The 20,139-nt window shown below is 38.1% G+C and overlaps 5 protein-coding genes across 6 annotated transcripts; 1 reads left to right on the top strand and 4 right to left on the bottom strand.

Moving 5' to 3' along the window:
* The first annotated feature begins 1,992 nt into the window (after nt 1-1,992).
* On the top strand, nt 1,993-3,099 carry LOC103413400 (protein SENESCENCE-ASSOCIATED GENE 21, mitochondrial). The gene is made up of 2 exons (XM_008351868.4): nt 1,993-2,298; nt 2,623-3,099. The coding sequence occupies exons 1-2, from the start codon at nt 2,225-2,227 to the stop codon at nt 2,855-2,857; spliced, it is 309 nt and encodes a 102-aa protein (XP_008350090.3). The 5' UTR covers nt 1,993-2,224; the 3' UTR covers nt 2,858-3,099.
* A 7,135-nt stretch (nt 3,100-10,234) lies between these two features.
* Nucleotides 10,235-12,666, bottom strand: LOC103423123 (uncharacterized protein At5g01610-like). The gene has a single exon (XM_070808113.1). It carries the CDS (start codon nt 10,882-10,884, stop codon nt 10,378-10,380), a length of 507 nt encoding a protein of 168 aa, XP_070664214.1. The 5' UTR covers nt 10,885-12,666; the 3' UTR covers nt 10,235-10,377.
* LOC103423124 (uncharacterized protein At5g01610-like) lies at nt 12,168-12,659 on the bottom strand. The gene has a single exon (XM_008361195.4). The coding sequence runs from the start codon at nt 12,657-12,659 to the stop codon at nt 12,168-12,170; it is 492 nt and encodes a 163-aa protein (XP_008359417.2).
* An 818-nt stretch (nt 12,667-13,484) lies between the features above and the next one.
* LOC103423125 (uncharacterized protein At5g01610-like) lies at nt 13,485-13,949 on the bottom strand. The gene has a single exon (XM_008361196.4). It carries the CDS (start codon nt 13,947-13,949, stop codon nt 13,485-13,487), a length of 465 nt encoding a protein of 154 aa, XP_008359418.3.
* A 1,718-nt stretch (nt 13,950-15,667) lies between these two features.
* LOC103449166 (exocyst complex component SEC15B-like) lies at nt 15,668-19,295 on the bottom strand. 2 transcript variants are annotated; one of them, XM_008388454.4, is made up of 2 exons: nt 16,597-19,289; nt 15,668-15,950 (listed from the first exon to the last, which is right to left on the bottom strand). In XM_008388454.4, the coding sequence occupies exons 1-2, from the start codon at nt 19,132-19,134 to the stop codon at nt 15,942-15,944; spliced, it is 2,547 nt and encodes an 848-aa protein (XP_008386676.1). In that variant the 5' UTR covers nt 19,135-19,289; the 3' UTR covers nt 15,668-15,941. The 2 variants fall into 2 exon arrangements, with proteins under 2 accessions (XP_008386676.1, XP_008386677.1); XM_008388455.4 differs by lacking the exon at nt 15,668-15,950 and having other exon boundaries at nt 16,393-19,295.
* Nucleotides 19,296-20,139: the final 844 nt, after the last annotated feature.

The raw sequence follows: 20,139 nt of genomic DNA, 5'->3' as shown, positions 1-20,139 counted from the left end.
GTTCTCTTCTGTCATGGTATTCCGATTATATACAACACAAAGATATCTCACCCACTTGCCTAGCTAGTTGGGTATCTATATCTTCATGTCACTTTATATATTCGTGACATTATTAAAAATTCAAATTATATTATTTTGGGCGGTGTGGTCTTGGAGTATCTCACAATTAACAATAAACAAGGATTTGTTGTAATCATTCAACTAATTAAAAGAAAATCATGATTAGATTCTTGTTAACATCTACGTCGACACTACTTACACGTTACACCTATAATCGTGGGAATAATTCATTGAACTCATATTTTTTGGATCTTTGCATAGAAATACTCGATTTTGATTGTCAAGCTTTTTAGATTGGGTCGAAAAATGGAATGAGATCAAATGATGGCTCGAAATTTCAAATTTTATTATTAAGCTTATGAGTTTTAATATATTAAACTAATGAGCTTGATCCCTAACTATTTATAGTAGCAGCGTCATAGAAATTAAATTCAAGATGCCTTAATCATATATAAACGAATCAAACTCGCTTAAACACTAAAATGTAAAATGATGTTACAAATTTTATTATAAATCAACAACTAATTTCCATTAAAGACAGACAATTAGTCAAGCACTTATTATAGTATATGTAAACTGTAAAATTGTGTGACAGTATAACAATTCTACTATAAAATTTCTTCATTAAACACCGACATATCTTTTTATCTAGATTGATATCCACTCCTAACTTTTGCATCTAGAGCCTATCCCTCAAGAAACCTGAACCACTCTTCAATTGATCAAAAGCTTGAATAATCTGGATCTCTTTTTCTATGTTCTTTGTTTTTGTTAATCGCCGCGCTCCGAACACAAAGATTTGAAATGAATCTCGTTCATCTCAATATTAAAAGAAGAGCTCAATCTAAAATATGTTCATTTGCTATTTGTGGAGGTTGTGTAATTTGATTTCCATCTTATTTGCACAGCTGTTAAAGGAAAATGAAAAAAGAAAACGATAGGTAACCACGAAGACAAATTGGACAAAAGTTGGAACTTTCTTCGTCATCACATGATTCACATCACCAGTAGTCATGACTCCTAATAAGACAGACCCTTGACTTGGACCTTTCCATACTTCACGAGGCCAATTTGGCCTTAAAACCTTCCAGAACTCAGCCAAGAAACTCCGCCACCACTTCTTCTTTCCTTCTCCTACCACGTGTACGCCTCATAATTTATTTTCATCTGTACCACGTCGTAATATTATTATTTTACACTCACAACATAATTATGTTTTCTGTCTTTTTTGTGTATTAATAAAAACATGTGTTATAGTTGAAGGGAACAAATACATCTAAGAATACAACGAGACAATTTATACGATACAGATATATAACAATTGAAAATTTTAAATTATAATGTAGTTTCATGTGAATAAAAACTTACACATAACCTTATAACTATTGCACCGATCAGTAACCATGCATAAAAGTCCTTCCATCCAACGACCATTATCTCAAACATTCGAGACACCGCACTCGTACCAAAGGGATTTTGTTGTATACCTAAAACACGATATAGTACATCACATTAGAAAATAAAACAGACACTTAAAAAGGAAAACTTCCCTCCAAATTCCAATTCGCGGACCTTTCCTCACCTCTTGACGTTGACTCAGTTAAAAGAAAAGTCGGTCCACTCCAACCCCACTCCCTCTCAACCGTCCGATCACACGTTGCCAAAAGCAAACGGAAACGGCCTTTTGCTTTAATCCCACGTGGCAACAAACTACAGGTCAGTCGATCTCTCTGCTCCGTTTAAACGAGAAATTTAATACGAATAGTACACCACGTGTTTTTATGTAAGTAGTGAAAAAATTTATTTTCTAAGTGATTAATTTTTTAAAACACATATCTCACTATTTGTATAATGACATATGGTATATCACCTCGTGCCGATCACAACAAAAAATTTCTCCGTTTAAACAGCATTTTCTTTTGTTTGGAATCCACGCGTCTCTCGTTTTCTTCCGCTATATAAACACCTTCTCCCCCTCTCTCTAATACCATCTTCGCAATTCCACAGAGAGTTTTTAGAGAGAGAAAGAAAGAGCCGAAGCAAAAAAGCTTCTTGTTTCTTCTCGCTGCTGTAGAAGGTTAAGGTTTTCTCTGCTACTAAGCTTTCTGCAGCGGTGTTTGGATTCCGATCTCTTAAAAAAGTTTCAGTCACCGAAGAAAAAACAATGGCTCGTTCTTTCTCCAACGCTAAGTTTCTCTCTGCTCTCGTCGTCGACGGTTTCTCTAGCTCTATCTCCAGGTACTAACCATTTCTAACAATCAAATCCAAGTTTTGTTGTTCTCGATCTCTGTTTCTCTCCCCGTAAGAGAGAGAAATCATGTTTTTGTGACGGTATCTTAAGTTAATCATGTACCACCGCAGTTCTCCGGCGAAGATCTTTCTTTTCTCCTCTTTGTTTAATTAGTAAATAATCGGCTGTTAATTTCGGTTTTCTTCTTAAAGCGGAACACTTTCGGTGCACGACAGTCACGTGAACCGAAAGTAATTAGTTTTAATTGTGATTAATCCTTTAAAATTAATATTAATTAAATGCTAATGATAGTTTTTTTCATGGAAATGCAGACGTGGATATGCGGCGGGTTCGCAAGGAGTTGCATCGAGCGTGGTGAGAGGAGGAGGTGCTGCTACTCCCAGAAGCGTAAACGTGGCGAAGAAGAATTCCGGTGAAGAAAAGGTGGGCTCCACCTCCAAGGTCTCGTGGGTCCCCGACCCAAAAACCGGGGTTTACGGACCCGAGAACGGCGCCGAGAAGATCGACGCTGCCGAGCTGCGCGCGGCGCTCTTGAAGAAGCATTAATAAAATTAAAGATGGAAACAAAAACAAAAACAAAAATTCTTGTAGTTTATTGAAACATACGAGAAAGTTTGTACGAGGAATGGGCTGTCGGCGTGTCTGTGTTTGAATTCTTCGGAGTTTAGACTAGGCCGGAAAATATGTATGATCTGTGGTAATAGCTGGTTCCTCTGCCCTCTGATCTGATTAGGGACTTAAGCATGTATTAGTTAACTTTGGCAATAAAGGGATTATTAATTCTCTAATCAATCGCTTAATTACTATTTATGTCACTGCATCTCCTTTTGTGTGATTGTGATTTGTGAATGGTCTTCTGGTTTTGGTAAAAGAAAATGGAAGATTACATTCGTATGGAGTATGCCTTAGATTCGATAGATAAACTTGCATTAAACAAGAGAGAAATGCTAAGGAGATTCTTTTAAAATGTGATTCTTTATGGATTATCTAATAATCCAGTAGGCTTAAAAAGTCCGGGAAGTCTCGGGAGAGGATAACTTGGGAATCGCTCAACCAGGGAATCGCCCAGTCTAACGCAAGAAAGGTCCAGGAAGTCTCAGGAGACGAGGGATGATAACTTGGGAATCGCTCAACTAGAGAATCGCCCAACTAGGAGGACGGAATCACTCGCATCTCTATGGGGATAGAAACCTGGGAATCACTCAACTGGTGGCAACGAATTCACTCATATCACTAATCGTTGAGTCGTTCGACACGACTAAACCTCACACTTGATTTTAAGGAGCAGAAAACTCAACTCTCTTCTTAGATTGATTATAATTCACTAATTGACTTCTTAATCTTACATATAAAACCCTTTAAATAGGAAGCTACCTTACATTTATAGGATAAATAACTTAATACTAATGATTATAGTTACTAGGCATCTAATTAAAACATGGCTTTGAAAGATGAAAAGTCTCCAACAACATGTTTAATGTAGAAATCATATTAATTGTTCTGCACTCCATCAAAGTCACTCCTTAGCATTTCTCTAAACAAGATTACAAGATTATTAGATTGAAAAATTACGTCAAATTTCATGGAAACCCACAAGGATGAAGGATGGAAGAGTAAAGGAACAATAGTACTATGTTTACCCATTTGAATCAAGGTACCAAAAAAGTTAGAATTAGCTTCGTGATAGAATGAGCGGAATCAAGTAATCCTATAATCAAATTAATTTTTAATTTTTTAAGCATAAGATTACGGATTTTGAGATAAAACTTATATATTTCAGCGTCACAGACGTATAAAAGTTAATAATCAGAATTATTTCAATACCAATACATTAACAAGTGTCGTGAATGGGAGTAATTCTAATGCATGCAAACAAGCATACAATAATAGTATTGGCTTGGAACTAAGGTGGATGTGTGCACGTAATTAAGGAGGTGATTAAGTTGCACACTAAAAGCTCTTAATTAATTTTTTTAATTTTAGTCTCTTAAGCCTATGATTGCGGCAGCTGATTGTTCGGCAATGCGAGTAGATTAGCTACGCAACCAGGGGCCAACATCAAGCGGCAACGTCTCCGGTCGCCATGTGTTATCATGTGCCGGCACAACCAATTAAAAAATTGTCAAAGGCCCTTGAAACTTGGCCAATTACCCAAAAAAGCAAGTTCCACTTATAAAATTCATATAAATGGTTGAGAATTGCATACAGAACAATGGAATGGATTGCTACTGTTCAATCAATTAATTGGCACTAGCAAAAGGAAAGGGATTCTCTCTCCGGATCCTTTCCACTTAATATTCCTCATTAAACAATCTGAACTCTTGAAATTTGATTTAATAGCTAAAAACAGGGGTTTACTTTAAAAATTATAATAATTTTAGCTGTTAGATCAAATTTTAAGGGCTCGAATTGTTTGATGAGGAGAATTAGGTGAAAGGGATCCGGAGAGAATCTCTTTCCCTAGCAAAAATACATGCGTAGTGCTATAGCACCGTTTAAGATGATATTATTGTTGTCATTTAGTACTACGGTCTAGTGATATTCTTTTTCATTTGTAAGTGAGAGGTCTTATGTTTAATTCTCGCGCAAAGACAAATTTGAACCACATTATTACTAGCTCATTATGAAACTAAGCCCACACTTTTTCCTTAGTGAAAATAATATCATTTATTAGAAGAAAAACAAATATTATTGTTTAGTAGGTTTTAAGTTACAAAATGTAGATTCATACTATAAATATTATTTGAGAAGGCTTAATTAGCAGCTTCAATTCACAACTATATATATTTTCAATACTAAAACATCAAAATAGTTTTCTTCACTGTTGAAACCGTAGAAGATGTTTAGGGCAGATTTCTAAGTCTCAGCTATATACAATTTTAAAAAATGAGTTTTAATAAAACATTCCCGGTACTATTCATTTTTAACGAAAAATCACATTTTTACATTTAAATGACACTATTCACTATACCTTTAAAAAGAGCTTTTCATTAAAAGAGAATTTTTTTTGAACTTATCGTTAGTTTTCCTTTTAAAAAATCACCCATATTCATCAGTCTTTTAGAGCCTGTTTGGTACTCTACTTGAATCCAACTTTTTAAACTCAAAAACAATTTTCAAGTTTTAGGCCTTAAAAACTTGTTTGGTAGGACTATTTTAAAAAAACTGAACTTAAGACTAACTCAAAAATATAGTCTATTATCTAAAAACATAAAAAGTGAGTTTTTAGAGTTTTTAAACTTAAATTCACTCATTTATTTTCTCTCCCTCCTCCCCTCCCACTCCAAATCTATCCCTCTTTTCTTCTTTCTCTCCCCCTTCTCTTTTTTCTTTTACCTTTTTCGTCTCTTCTCCAATCCTTTTTACCTTTTTCGTCTCTACTCCAATCTGCTCTCTTCATTCCCTCAGTTCTTTCTCTCACTCCTCTTCCTCTCTATCTCCTCCGATCTTCTCACTTCTTTCTCATTTCTCTAATCATCTCTTACTTTCTTTTCTCATCTTTCCTCTTTCTCTCTCGACCCCCTTTTTATGGATATTTTTGTGTCCAGTTTAAGTTGTAAAATTTAAAAATTTTAAATCGCATACCAAACAAGTTTTTGAGTCTTAAAAAAAAATTGTTTTCAAGAAAAATTCTTAAGAAATATTTTGAGAAATTATAAAAAATTTCAAATAGGATACCAAACAAGCCCTTAGTTTGCACTTATATTCTACTAACTTTAAAATAAGACCTTATGTACAACAAAAAGGACAAGACTTCAAAGTTCCAACTATATACAATTTCAAAAATCGCCGATACTCATCAGTCTTTCAGTTTGCACCTTTATTCTACAGGCTTTACATTAAGAGCGTATGTAGAACCAACATGATTCACATGCTCTCTTTCTCATGACTTAATTCACTACTTCATTGTTCCTGGGCTCGTCATTTGTTTCAGTGGATTTTGAAAACGTAATTTTATCTTTCATCTTTATGATGTACAAGTGTTTTATCTTCCAAATCTTTCTCCACAAGGGTTTCTAGCTGGTTGTTGCAAATTTAGGAAAATGAAGGCGTTAGTGTGGATGATTTATTAAATTTAACTCAAAACATTTGGATATGAAAACAAATGGGGAAGTAGACATATGCTGAATATATCATAGTGTGGTGGCATGTAATTAAATTACCAAATTAATTTTTAAAAAAAAGTTTAGGTATAAATTCAAAACGCAAGGTTCGTTGTTTGGAACCCAAAATCAATTTCAAAACTAATGTGAGGCTAGGGTTGGAAGAATATTGTAAACATGATAATGGAGAATTATTAGAGTTAGGTCCAAAACTAATGTGATTAGTTTAGGAGCAGATAAAATGGGGAATCAGTATCAATATGTGTCACCTTGTTTGGCAATTCCATAGATATTGTAAACTTTAGGTAGGCCCAAATTTGAAGCCACATATACAATGTATGTTGGCCAACGACAATGCCAAATGCCAGCTACTAGTTAGCTAGATGCGGTGAATAGTCGAGTCTCCGCTTTTTTTGAGATAAGTGAAGTGGTGACGATAAATACACCCGGTTTCACGTAAGTTTTAAACATGATGATAGGTTTAAATTGTCCACTTATTTGAGCTATGAAGAGCCGGCCAAGCAATAAGAATCGACGTTGATGTTGACGTGACGATTCATTTATTGCATGTAAGTGCATCTCCAGCTTCTGTTCTCCTCCTTGCTGCCACTGATCCTAGCTATGGCTAGGGTTGGTGGTAGCCCTTTGCTCCTCTTGTTTTCCTTTTCTTTCCTTTTGTCCCTGCTGGTTTTTTTCCTCTACTGCTAACTCTGGCTCCCCTTCCTCAACTTCCCTTTCTTCCTTTCCTTTTGCCTCCACCTACTTCGTTTTCATCACTCCACACCATACCCTTTCCACTTGGCTCACTCTTCTAGTGCTCTCATCCTCTAGATCGGCTTCCACTAATCCACACCGTGAATGCGAATCTTCGCGATTCCCGTTTAGGAGGGAGATGTGTAGAGCTTCGGATTTTTTCGATGCTCAGGTGTTCTCACCACCTTCTTGCCTCGACTTGGCCTCGTTGCCTCGACTTGGCCTTGTTGCCTCTGTTGCTCGTGGGTTGTTTCCTGCAAGCTTCCTTCGATTTGTGGTGTTGATCTTTGATGTGCTCTTTGGCGGTTGTTGAAGCCTTCTTTTTAGCCACTTTGAGGGCTCGATTTGGCTTGCTTTCTGGCAACTGGTTTGAGTCCTCCTCCTTCGGATGGCAGCAGTGGTAGAGGATGCAAGTTGTTGGGTTTTTTTTCTGTTTTTTATTGGGCTTGGTTTTGTTGTACTTTGATCCATACTTTTGTTGTTGTGTTTGTGTTGTATGTGGGTCTTTTTCTTATAACTGTGTATTATTGGTAATAAAACTTGCAGCCCAATTTCCATAAAAAAAAATTAAAAAAAAACTTGAAGAACTAAGACCATCTTCAAATTGTCAAATTATAACATTCAAATTATAATTGATGATGGATAACTCTTACGTCAAATTTGTATTTCTCCAACCGAATTGTCAAATGTTATTTTCTTATTAATATAGAGGTTTAAATGGTTTTATTTATTAAAAAACAAATTATTGAAACAAAAAATTTATTGGTTGAAATATTAATGGAATAAGAGACCCACTATTAAAATTAATTAATCATAAAGATTTCAAATCCCGTCAACAAATAATACTTTGGTTAGAATGATTTTTGATGTCAAATATGCACAATAGCATCTTCACCTATATTTTTTTTGGAGATGTTCTGAGTAGCCCAATGAAAACTTATGCTGAGCACTCAGACCACGTCATCCATCGGAAAGCTCTCACAGAACTATGCGATCCCTGAATTTAATACAACTAGAAAGACACACCATCTAATCACAACTTTTTGCTCCTTTTTCATCACACGCCTTGCTATTCTTGCCAAAAATTAGGCGTATCCACTGTGTGGAATAAAAGGAAATTAGGCATGTAGGCGTATCCAATTTGTTCAATGTCACCATTCATACCTAGAAATCATCAGCAAATGGAGGGCTACGAAACTAAGGCCATCTCCAACCGAAAGAATTAAACATAGTCTCGCTCAAAGTTATAGCTCTACAAAAAATTATTTTAAATAAACAGTATTAAGCCATACTCATATACCATATTCAACTGAATGGGCTAAAATATAACCCCCTCAATAATCTACTAGTTTTGTATACTTTAAATTTATTGGTTAATTTAATTCAACTACCGTTGGACGTTTTCATATATAGTTGTTGCATTTGAATCAATTATTGCAATTGAAAAGCTGTGCCTAAAAAAAAAGGCTAATATGACAACTAGATTTAGCCAGCCTGATGCCCTTTTGGCCTGATTGGCTTCATAGAATTATATCCAGCCATCGGTTAGAAATGAATTTATGAACAAACCACGTTATTCTTTGGCTTTTGGACATTTAGCCCTGCATTGGAGATGACCTAATTGTCTTTCGAGGTTGTAGCTATTTCGCACTAAAAAAACTGGCAAAAGCCCAAGACCGAGGGGCACCAAATGGAAACCCTTGAGGCAAACCATAAGCCCAATTGACAAGGCAGGGCATAGTTGAAAGAGGTTTTCTCCAACACAGCTTGAAAACCGTCACTGCACACACATCTCAAGTCTCTCCCGAATGAAGTTCTTCAAAGATCTAATTGATATCCCAGGTTTTCAATCCTTTTGCCCTGGTTGTCTGTTTGGAAATTCGACAAGGGACACATTCTTTGGTATATACTTGAAGTTTTAAACTATTCATCTTTCACCTGCAAAATGGCCACTGACATCTACCTAATCTTAATCCGAATCCTAAATTTTCCCAGCTTCCTTTGCAGTTACGACCATTGCCCTGAAATCTAACTATAACAAAGTGCAGAGTTCCTCGGAGTCGGGGTACATGTGTCATGGGGCATTTCCTTCCTAAAAGTTTCTTACACCTTGAGCAAACAAACGCTAAGCTAACATTGATATGATACGAGAAGGTAAGGGTTAGCTCGGCATAAGAGGCAACTAAGTACAAAAACTATGTCGAACTCGGAACTGAAATATTTTCAAGGGTACTGAACCTGAATTCCATATTCTCTAAAACCAAAATAAGAACTTCCTTAAGCATTTCACACGATAGATATGCAGCGTTTTGTCAGCTACACCAATGAGTTCACCTCTAACAGTAACTGCAAATAACAATATCCAAGTCTAATGTATATTCAACAACCTTGAAGGTCCAGTTTTTACCTGTGCACTTGGATGATCATACAAACTTGAGGTAGATAATAGTTTGTAATCTGCGCATTACATCCCACGGAGTCTAAGTCCGTAATACATACCTAAACCTAATCTGAAACCAGATTACTATTCAACGCGCCTTCTCCATCACCACCTAACTCACATTTCCAAAACTATCCATCCACACAGTAAACTACAATAAAGAAACACGAATCAAACATTCCCTACTAACATGAAATCTACGAACGTGCATGAAAATCCGGTTACTAGACAACTTGTCTCCTGAATTTGAATGCTAAGAAAGTATAAGACTTGCAACCGAAAGAACAACAGCAAGCAATGCATTACTTGTTTTGGCCTAAACCATATTGCATAAAGCTCGAACAATAAAGATACAAGCTTTTAGCTTCTACAATCCAAGATAACCGCCATATGCATAATCAGCACAACGCCATTACGGCCTAAATTAACCTACCATGGTTGGTGCTATCCGCACACCCCTTTTTTACCTCCATACACCCTCTCAAATTCCGGCTGTCACGTCGAATGAATTGAAGAAGATGCATAACCGAAACATGTCACAACATAAAACCTAAATGAATTGAATTGAACAGCGCTATCCCATCATAAAACATCTAATTTTCCACAACAAAACATGTCACAAACGCATAAAACAAAAATTATTTCTGCATAAATGAAAATGATTGAAAAGCATTAAATTCATAATCTTTAGGAAATCAAGGTGTGAACAAACACTACCCATAATTCCGAATCCCTAAAACCCTCCCTCCTCCACAGCCCCAATTCCCAATTCAAAACGAAGAAACAAGAGGCATTTTAATCTTCCTTACTTGTCCGCCATTGACGCAATCCAACCCGCAGCCGCACTGCGGGCACTCATAGAAATTGTCGATCGGAAACGCCGCCGACGCGATCCCCACCGAGAAGTCAAGGTTGTCGCCGCTCCGGGTGACCTCGACGATGTTGAGCCACAGGAACAGGACCTTGACGCTCACCCCGGTCAGCGAGGAGAGCTTGTTCTGGGAGATCGTGCCGGTAATAGTGGACTTGTACTTGAGCTGGTACGACCCTTCCAGCGAGAAGCTACAGGAGCCATTCAGATACGCGCGGAATATTCCGTTGCCGTCGAGATCGTATCCCGTGACGCCCTTGGGGAGCAGACCCATCGGAAAGTTAAAGTCTTCGATTGCATCGTACACAGACCGCGATTCACCACCGTTGGCAGCGGTGGAGAGGGTTGGTGACGTGGAGAACGGTGATAGGAGGACGATGACGGCAATAATTGCTGTGCGTGACATGATTTTTTTCCTCCCGCTCCGAAATTTTGTTTTGTTGTTATTTTTTTCCGGTAGAATATTTGGTACAGAGAGTGGGTTAGGTGTGGGTTGACTCACAGCGGTGGAGAAGACAAGTTTCGATAAAGTTTCGTGGAATGAACAAAATTATTAAAAAAAAAGGTGTGATATCCGCACACCCCATTTTACTTCTCACACACCCTTCTAATTTTCGGTCGTCGGATCGGATGAATTGAAGAAGATCAACAGATAGAAATTAACAAGGGTGTGTGAGAAGTAATTTGGGGTATGTGGATAGCACACCCCAAAATTTTTTTTGAATTTTAACAATAACGATAAAATAAAAGGTAAAATGAATAGTATTAAAATTAATTTTTTAATGTAAAAATATGATTTTTCTTTAAAATAAACAATACTGAAAGCTTCTGTTAAAGTTACTTTTGGAATATATGGGTGGGCACGTCCTGCTTTCCTGGCAAACCACATGGTGATTATTGCGGTAATCGTAGCAGTTACAAGAGAAATTTTTGGTTGTGACGAAAATACCGATGGTATATCATGTGTTTTTATGCAAGTGGTGGAAAATTTTAATTTTTAAGTTATTAAACTTTTAACACACATAACTCACCGTTTGTATAGAAACACGTGGTATACCACCTCGTATGACGGTCACACTAAAAAATCTCTCTAGTTATAAGTACCGACATCATGTGGCCCATTGGGCTTTTTTGCCCAACCACTTTTTCTGCACCTTGATATAATTACCCTTGTTTTTCCTGTCTTTTTACTTTATCGTGTTTTTCCCCCACCAGTTGCAACAACCATTCAAAACCAATACATTCAAAGTGGCTAAAAACATTTTTAGAGAAAATATTTTTAAATTTCAAAAACACTTAAAGTGCATTTAGCAAGAGTACTAGTTATGTACTTCTTACAAGAAAAACGTTAAGTGCTTTTACATGATTTACTTGTATATTTACCAAATATTAGTTACAAAAACATTTTCACAAAAAGTGTTTTTACCCATTTAAAAAGCACTTCCGAACAAGCACATAGTCTCTTTGCAATCGAATTGAACAACTATTTTTTTTAAGAGTTACACTACTTGAGAATGTAATTGTTTTATCTAAAATTAAAAAAAAAAATTATGTAGATTAGAGTTTCATAAGTCATACAAAGAAGCAAATGATATTCACTTACAAATGATATCATAGCATTTATTCTCAAATCATGTTTAATCTAAGCATAAAACTGAAATTTAGGCACTAAAAAGCTAAAGATTGACTTTAAAGTGCGGACACCAAATTCTTAATCTTTCTTTTCCCGTTGACACAATCGAAACCGCAACCACAGGTCGGACTCTCATAGAAATTACTGACCGGAAAGTTTGCGGAGCCGATGCCGACCGAGAATTTTAGCTCATCGTCGTCACGAGTCACGGTGGTAATGCTCAGCCACAGAAAGAGCACCTTAACTTGGATGCCACTCAAGCTTGAGATCTTGTCGGTCTTTATCACACCCTTTATGGTGGACTTGTACTTCAACTTATACGAGTCGATGGAAAATGTACAAGTGCTATTCAAGTAGACTGAGAACTTACCTGTGGAGCTGTCCAGCTTGTAGCTCAGTGCGCCTTTGGGGAGAATGCCGACCGGGAAGTCGTACTCCTCGAGGGCTTCGTAAACCGTCAGCTCGTCGGCGGCGAAGGACGACGGGATTGAGATGGAGATCAGAAAGAAGAGAATTAGGCCTGGTAGCAGCGTTGCCTTTGGAGACATGGTTTGATGAAGTGTTTGACCGTTTGGTTATGCAGTCTGTAATATATAGAGAGAATATTGAAAGGCAAAACCAAGAGCATTCCATCTACTACGTTTGTCCAACAAACATTCTTGCATACAACAAAGCCAATCTCTCGTTAACAGAAGACCCGGCGCAAAGCCGAACTCATTGGCGTTATAGAATTCATAGGCGGAGTCGTGAAGGGATCACAATGGTCCCAAGCCCATCCTGACATTTTTTTCACGTAGAAAAATTTAGTACTGTGCTAATGATTTCAAGGTTTTTAGTTTATTTCTTTCTTCGGATTTGATTTGAGAGTTGTAGCTCTTATAGAGTTCAAGTAATCCGTTGCTAGTGAGATTTGAGGAGGAGGGAGAGAGGAAGAAAATAAGAAGGGCTTGAGATTTAGATTCAAGGAAGAGCTAGGACGAACAGGACGACACATTAGCAGACCAAAACGATCGCGGCCAGTTGCTCACCACATGATAAAGTATTTTTTTTGCAAGTAGGAGAGCAGATTGAGATTTTTGGGCATTTTTTAGGCTAAAATTTTGTCTCCGTCACTACTAAGATTCATACAGTCAACCTCACTTAGTAGGATAAAACTTGATTATTATTTTTGTAAAAACGAGATTTGAAGAGGGGAATTGAACACACGACGCCAAGTGCAAAATAAAACGCTATTAACTACTTGAGCTATAAGCCCGTTGCTCTCATACACAAATTATATTTGTTATTACGTATGCAAGCATTAAAGCACTGTATTGTATCATGAACATCATTTAAAGCATGCTGAAACATTTTACGGCTAATTAACGAAACATCTACATAGAGCTAGCTCTACTCTTACAATCAAATCCACACCCGCACTGCGGACTCTCCACAAAGTTGTCGATCGTGAAGTCCGCCGAAGCAATCCCCACGGAGAATTCCAGTTCGTCTCCATCGCGAACCACCTCGACAATGTTGAGCCAAAAGAAGAGTACCTTAACACTGACGCCCTTCAAATCTCTGAGCCTGTCCTTGGACAAAACACCAGTTATGGTGGATTTGTACCTGAGCTGGTAAGAATTTTCAATGGAGAAGCTGCAAGCTCCATCAAAATACGCCTTGAAATTGCCAGACTCTCTGTCGAATTCGTACCCTGTCACTCCTTTGGGAAGAAGGCCGATCGGGAAGTCGTATTCTTGAAGCACCTCATAGGCTGATGGCCCGTCGTCGCCGTAGGCGAACGACGATGAGAGAACGACCACGAGAACGACGACGGGAAACACCGACGACGGAGCCATGAGTTCCAGATCGAAGCTTTCTTGCAGCTTTTTTTTGGTTTTTTGGTAAAAGAAGTGAGCTATGGGAACAGAAGGGACATATATGTAATTAACTATTTATCGATGTTGAGCGTGGGAAAATGCTATACGTAAGTTTTGCTTGTCACCATTCTCATCAAAGGTTTTCAATGCACGACGTTTATCCTTTTGTCGTGTAAAGTGTGGTGGTAGTAAATTTGGAAACGTCTCCTATTCTTTTGCTGGGGATCCGAAGATCGTGTAATTATATTCGTTCATCGTAAAATTATTTTAAATTTTAAATTTTAAATTTTAAATTAAATATAAATAGTACTTAACGAAAATTGATCGCATGATATACAATGAACAAATATACGAGGATCCTTTTCCTTAAATTCCACACTAGTCTTAGCTGCGCTTTTCCTAAAGCCTACAGGGTGCCACGTAGGGGTTGAGATCATTCTTGTCTGGATAATGTCAGTTGTACGGAAAATTTTTAGTTATGATGAGAACATAAATAGTATACCACGTGTTTTTATAAAAGTGATGACAATTTTTAATTTTTAAGTTATTAATATTTTAACACACATAACCTACCATTTATATAGGAACACATGGTGTACCACTTCGTGTGACGGAAACACTAAAAAATCTCTCCAGTCGTACGACTCATACATCAACATTAAAGGTGATAAAGTTTGGTTTGGAGAAAAAAATGCTATATTCATTTCCATGATTATGAAAATTAGCAATATCTATAATGCAAATTAACCATCAGGGATTACTCATAATCATATTTACCGAGTAACAGATTTTCCATCTGTTCATGTTTATATCTGCCTTCGTCATTGCAAAATAATTATTCGCTCAACTGAAACATTATAATTTAATAGCTACTAACCCCATTATTAGCTAATTACATCCAAATATAAAAAACATAACCATATTTCCTTGAGATGTTCATGATAAGCCACATATGATAGCAAATTAAGGCAAATTAGTCCTATGAAAAAAAAGATGACAAAAATGGATTCCTCATAGGTTCACGATTATATCCATATTCGTCAATGAAAAATAACTATTTGTTCAACTGACACATTATAATTTAACAGCTACTAACCCCGTCATTAGAAATCCACAACTAAATCATCAAAAACATAATAATACTTTGTTCATGATAAGCCACGTATGATACTATGATAGCAAATTAAGGCAAATTAGTTCTATGAAAAGAAAAAAATAGATTACAAAAGCAAATATTTGTGAATATTAAATTATATATACTATACGGTTTGAATGCGGGGACCTTTATAATTAGGGACACCTAACCACCTTATTTATAATTGTTGAATGAGTTTAAATTTTGAGATATATCCCCCTGTTCACCACTCAAATCTCAAAATTTAAACTCATCTAACGGTGAAAATGAACACATTCAACACGGTAGAACCATACAGCTCCTCATTCAAGAACTCGATTGTTATCGATCACTCTCATGCGAGAGTGAGAATCTACCAAATCCTTGTAACCGAAAAACAAAAGGCCGTATCACATTAAAACTAAGAGAGTTGGGAACTGGTCTGTACAACAGTGAACTGAAATTAACACGAAGCTCTACGATAAAGAAAATAGCATCGTCAACATAGTTCCGGTTCCATTTAGAACCGATAGAAAATGGTAGATGACAGCAAAATCGTAAGACAAAGACTAAAGCAAGGTAGTTCAAGCAACAAAAAAGCATCGATATCACGACTATTTTTCAGTGTAGATTTTTAGTCATGGTGAGCAGAAACAAGAATTTGAAAGCACTATAGACATCTCGCAGTCAAAAAAACCGGTAAGCTAGTGTAGATAACCAACTATCGGAAAACTAAGAGAAAAGGAGCGCTTGTAACTTACAAACATAGAAGGCAGCGATTTATAATTTTTCCCGTGACAAAAGTTACCGCTGTTGCTGCATCTTCTAACCTCTCAAAACACTCATCCTTTGAGAAATTATGCCATCTGCAAATAATATGTAGCAGGAAGAAAATCTTGACATAAGATCCAGCAACAAAAAAATCATCCCAAATGTAAGCACTGAAGCAGAACCGTATCAGTTTATAAGTTAAACGAGACTAGCTCTGGTGGTAAGTGGAACAGTTAAAATCACAAGGTCATGGTTTATCCTATGGGCGTCCATATAGCCGATATAAGCTAAAATTTACATCAGGATACAAGCATACAGCATGATTTAGGTCCAAGACTAATGAGATTCACATCCTAATTCAAATAAGGAGGGTATATATTACATCAACAGAGCCGATACCAAGTGGTACTCGAAGTAATTGGGTTCCACGGAAAAGGGAGGAATCTTTCTTGTTGTCTGCCCCAAAAAAATTCAATTTTCATAGATATAATGCAAATCTTAAACCACTTCTAGAAAAGAAAGCGATACAACAACGAATGAGTAACTACGAGCCTGATACATTCAGAAGAATCTTTGCATGTCCCATGATATATTCCGAAGACAACAATTGGCATCCGCAAATAACAAAGTTAGCACCAAACAAAAAATGAAATAATTTCAATCACAATCAACAAGGGAAATTGTAGGGGAGGGGGAAAGGACAAGGATCATACGTACAACTATATAACAAAATCAACTCACATCCTTGAGTCTCTTAATCAATGCATCTAGAGATTTCTTCTGGGGGTTCTGCCTGCTTCCCCGGCTACCAAAGGTTCCAAATCGCCGCTCTGAAGGATCCCTCAACTTTTCTGAAATAAGCACTACTTTTCTGTAGTCCAAGGTATTGTAACTCCTCTCCCTGATTACCGGATTAAGAAAATTCTCTGGATGATTGCTTAAGAGTAAGTTAACTAATTGCCTCGACTCAGTAAGTGCCGTTTTCAACTGATTTGCTTCCTCATCTGAGAGTAGAGGAGCTTGATTATCTGCAAAAGATTCCAGTAATCGAATATCCACATCAATGCCCATAATTGCATGTACGGTAAACCTCTTAACTGTGTCCCCAAGTAAAGCCCCTATTATCTTCTCCGATATGTGAGAAAGGACATCTTGCAAAACTCGTTTGAGAACCTGAGGAGGCAATATTTGCTGAGCAGTGGAAACCAGAGTTTCCAAATAAATGATCACCTCATTCACATATTCATTCCCATTCGGCCAAGGCTCATCGGCCATCCAGTTCACATTCTCAATCAACGTCATGAACCCATCCACTTTTTGTTTAAGCAGCCCAGAGAGCGTGTCTTCTGCTGCATCACGGGCTTTGCATAGCGGAAACTGCCTCCGCCCCCTCTCTACCATTCTCAAGGGCACTCCAGAAAGCTGAGCAGCATGTCGGAAGAAGAAATCACAAGCTCGCTCCATGACAGCCATATTAGCGGCTACTTGCATTGCCTGGGAGACCCCATGAATAGATGTACTGATAAGCTTCAAAAGAGCCCCATCCAAAACCTCACTCAACAACCTATCCAAATACTTCTTCACAACATCAAAGAAATCAAGCTGCCCGCCATACGACATGAAACTCACAGAATCCTCAATAAAGGACCTAACAATGCGGCAACAATCTGGCACTGTCGAACTAAATGGTGCAACATATGGAAAAGCCGGTATGATATCAGACGTCTGTATCTGAAACGAAAGAACATTCATGGAATACTCATATTCTCTCTTCATCAACATCTGATCGAATTTGTCAGCCGAAAGAGCTTCAGCAATCTGTTTACGACAATCCGACAACAACAGCTCGTGGTACTTATCCCTGTGTTTGCTTAGAACATCAAGCAACGGGTCAACCAAATATCCATACCGACGCAACGTCACACCTAACAAGCTCACATAGTCCTTAATCAACAGCAAATGGTTAGCAGTTTGCATCCTGGAAAACTGATCCTCTAAAACAGAACACATTTTACTCACAGCAGCTTCCCACAAATTATCAACCTCTAATTTCGAAATCAAACCGCCGCCGGTCCTCACAATTCGATCCTCCACGATGAAAAATCCGGCGATTTGCGCAAAGAAAGTTTGATGCGATTCAAGAAACGGAGTCATGGAAGATACCTGAAAGTCAGAGGTGAGCTGAAGCTTTCGATTCTCGAAGTAATATTGCTTGAATCGGTCTTCAAGCCCCAGAGTCTGGTGTATATGATAGGCTCTGTACAAGGGAGTCAAATCAAATCCACCTCCGCCATTAAAACCATCATCTCCAACCCCACCGCCGCCGAGTCCGTCGTCGTCGTCCTCTTCCAAAGCGTAAACAGTGTCTCTGAGGCTGAGGCGGCTCTGCTCCTCAGCTTGCCGCTGCTTGATTCTCAGATCCTCTTCCCGCTGCCTCGCCGACGAAGCTTGACCGATCGCCAATTGACCGAGGTTCCGACTCACCACGCGGATCTCCACCAGCCAATCGCCGAACTCCTTACTGACCTTCCGTTCGATGTGCCACCGAATCTCTGGAATCTTCTTCTCCAGCATCCGCTTGAGCGTAGACGACGGCGTTTTGTCCAGGAACTCGGACTCGATTGTGTCGACGCACTTGAGCGCCATGTAGAAGTTGCTGCTGGAGAGATGGTGATTGGATCGGGAGCAGAGCTCCATCAAACGAATACAATTCCGGACCGATTCGAGCGCGAGGTTGACGTTTCGGGATACGTTTCGGGCTTCGACGAAGGCGTCGAGGGAGGAGAGAAGAGGGAGGCCGACGGACTGGAGCTTGGCGTTGGAATCGGAGAGGGAAGACTTGAGGGAATCGACATCGGAGAGGAGAGATCGAAGGTCGTCGACGGCGAGGATGAAGTCTTGGTAGTGGGCCTTGCAGACCTCCTCGATTTCGGACTCCTTGGATCGGGAGAAGTGGCGGAGGTGCTGGAGCAGCGTCTCGGGCTTCCCGGAAGTGAAAGCCTTGCGGACGAAGGGGCCCACATCCTCCCCGTTGCAGATGGCGGAGGAGAGGAGCAGCTGGTCGAGCTTTTCAGCCGAGTCGCCGTTTTCCGCGGCGGACGGAGCCACTTTCCGCCGAGATTTCGTGGGCAGCATCGTGGCGATGAGAGAGAACAGGGCGCGGAGAGGATTTAGGAAAAATGGGAGAGAGAGAAAGAGAGAGGGGGTCGTTACATGGACATTTGGGGATTTTTTTTTGTTTGACGGAAATACCACCGAGAACGAGGGAAATATATGCATGAAGGTCAAGGCAGGTAGATGCTGGCGTTTGAAGATTGATGTGGGTAGTTTGGTAATTAGAAATTATGGTAGCATTCAACGGCGGTTCGGACAGAGGAGCGTCCGATGACTGAGGTGGTAATAGAGTGGACCAAGGTGACCGCAGGGACGACAATGAGAAAAACTCTGTCTAGTGTTAACCGTTAAACATCTTTTATTTTAATTTTTATCTGTCAGATCAAATGAATTAAGAATATTAAACGTTAGAAACTAATAAAAATGTGTGAGAGATAAAAATAAATGTGCAGATAACATCATCTTTGTTTAATAAACAATAATTCAATTATGTTTCGCATATTTTATACTTTAAGTTATTTGATCGTTAAATTTTTTATCAAAAACTTCCTAGTGTATGAAACCTTGAATCATATATTGAACAACTACCGGTAATTATCATTCAATATTGTAAGCAGAAAGGAAGAAACTTGTGTCGAATATACATTGTTTTGTGACACACTTAAAGTTATTTATGATTTTTGTTACGAATTATAATGTAAAAATACAGGAAGTTGGAGATCGAACTTTGATTTAAGGAACAATATAAGATTTGAGTTATATTGTTAGTAGTTCTTGTTAGTGTGCGATTGGTAAATACCTACGTAAACTCATACCATAACTGTAGTTAGGTGTGAGATCATTTCGACTCGAAAATTGTAGGTATGTCCTGACATTGATAGTAACAATCTCCTTCAAGACTTTTTGTTACAAAAAATTATATATATAGGGTTGGGTGGGTTTGGTTGGTTGGATTAGGTTGGATCGGGTCAGTTGGATTACAACAAACACCTGCATGTTTTATGGTATTTGGCGTCACCAATTTTACATGAAATTTATAAACCATGATTATAAGTGTCTTGGTTGCGTGGTATATTTCCTAATGTCATATTTTAACAAACAATTTTTTGTATTTATATGAATATTTGGTGTCACTTATAATGATAAGAAAGAAGCTGAAATGTGGTTGTG

Source organism: Malus domestica, chromosome 11 (genome assembly GCF_042453785.1).
Source record: "Malus domestica chromosome 11, GDT2T_hap1".
Taxonomy (NCBI): domain Eukaryota; kingdom Viridiplantae; phylum Streptophyta; class Magnoliopsida; order Rosales; family Rosaceae; genus Malus; species Malus domestica.
This window is presented reverse-complemented; position numbering and strand designations above follow the sequence as displayed.

Bases quoted from the DNA above. Each gene is read 5' to 3' on its own strand.
- LOC103449166 (XM_008388455.4), bottom strand. From the start codon at position 19,134: ATGCATATATTTCCCTCGTTCTCGGTGGTATTTCCGTCAAACAAAAAA.
- LOC103423125 (XM_008361196.4), bottom strand. From the start codon at position 13,949: ATGGCTCCGTCGTCGGTGTTTCCCGTCGTCGTTCTCGTGGTCGTTCTC.
- LOC103413400 (XM_008351868.4), top strand. From the start codon at position 2,225: ATGGCTCGTTCTTTCTCCAACGCTAAGTTTCTCTCTGCTCTCGTCGTC. The intron at 2,299-2,622 runs GTACTAACCATT...ATGGAAATGCAG, and splicing joins TTCTCTAGCTCTATCTCCAG to ACGTGGATATGCGGCGGGTT.
- LOC103423123 (XM_070808113.1), bottom strand. From the start codon at position 10,884: ATGTCACGCACAGCAATTATTGCCGTCATCGTCCTCCTATCACCGTTC.
- LOC103423124 (XM_008361195.4), bottom strand. From the start codon at position 12,659: ATGTCTCCAAAGGCAACGCTGCTACCAGGCCTAATTCTCTTCTTTCTG.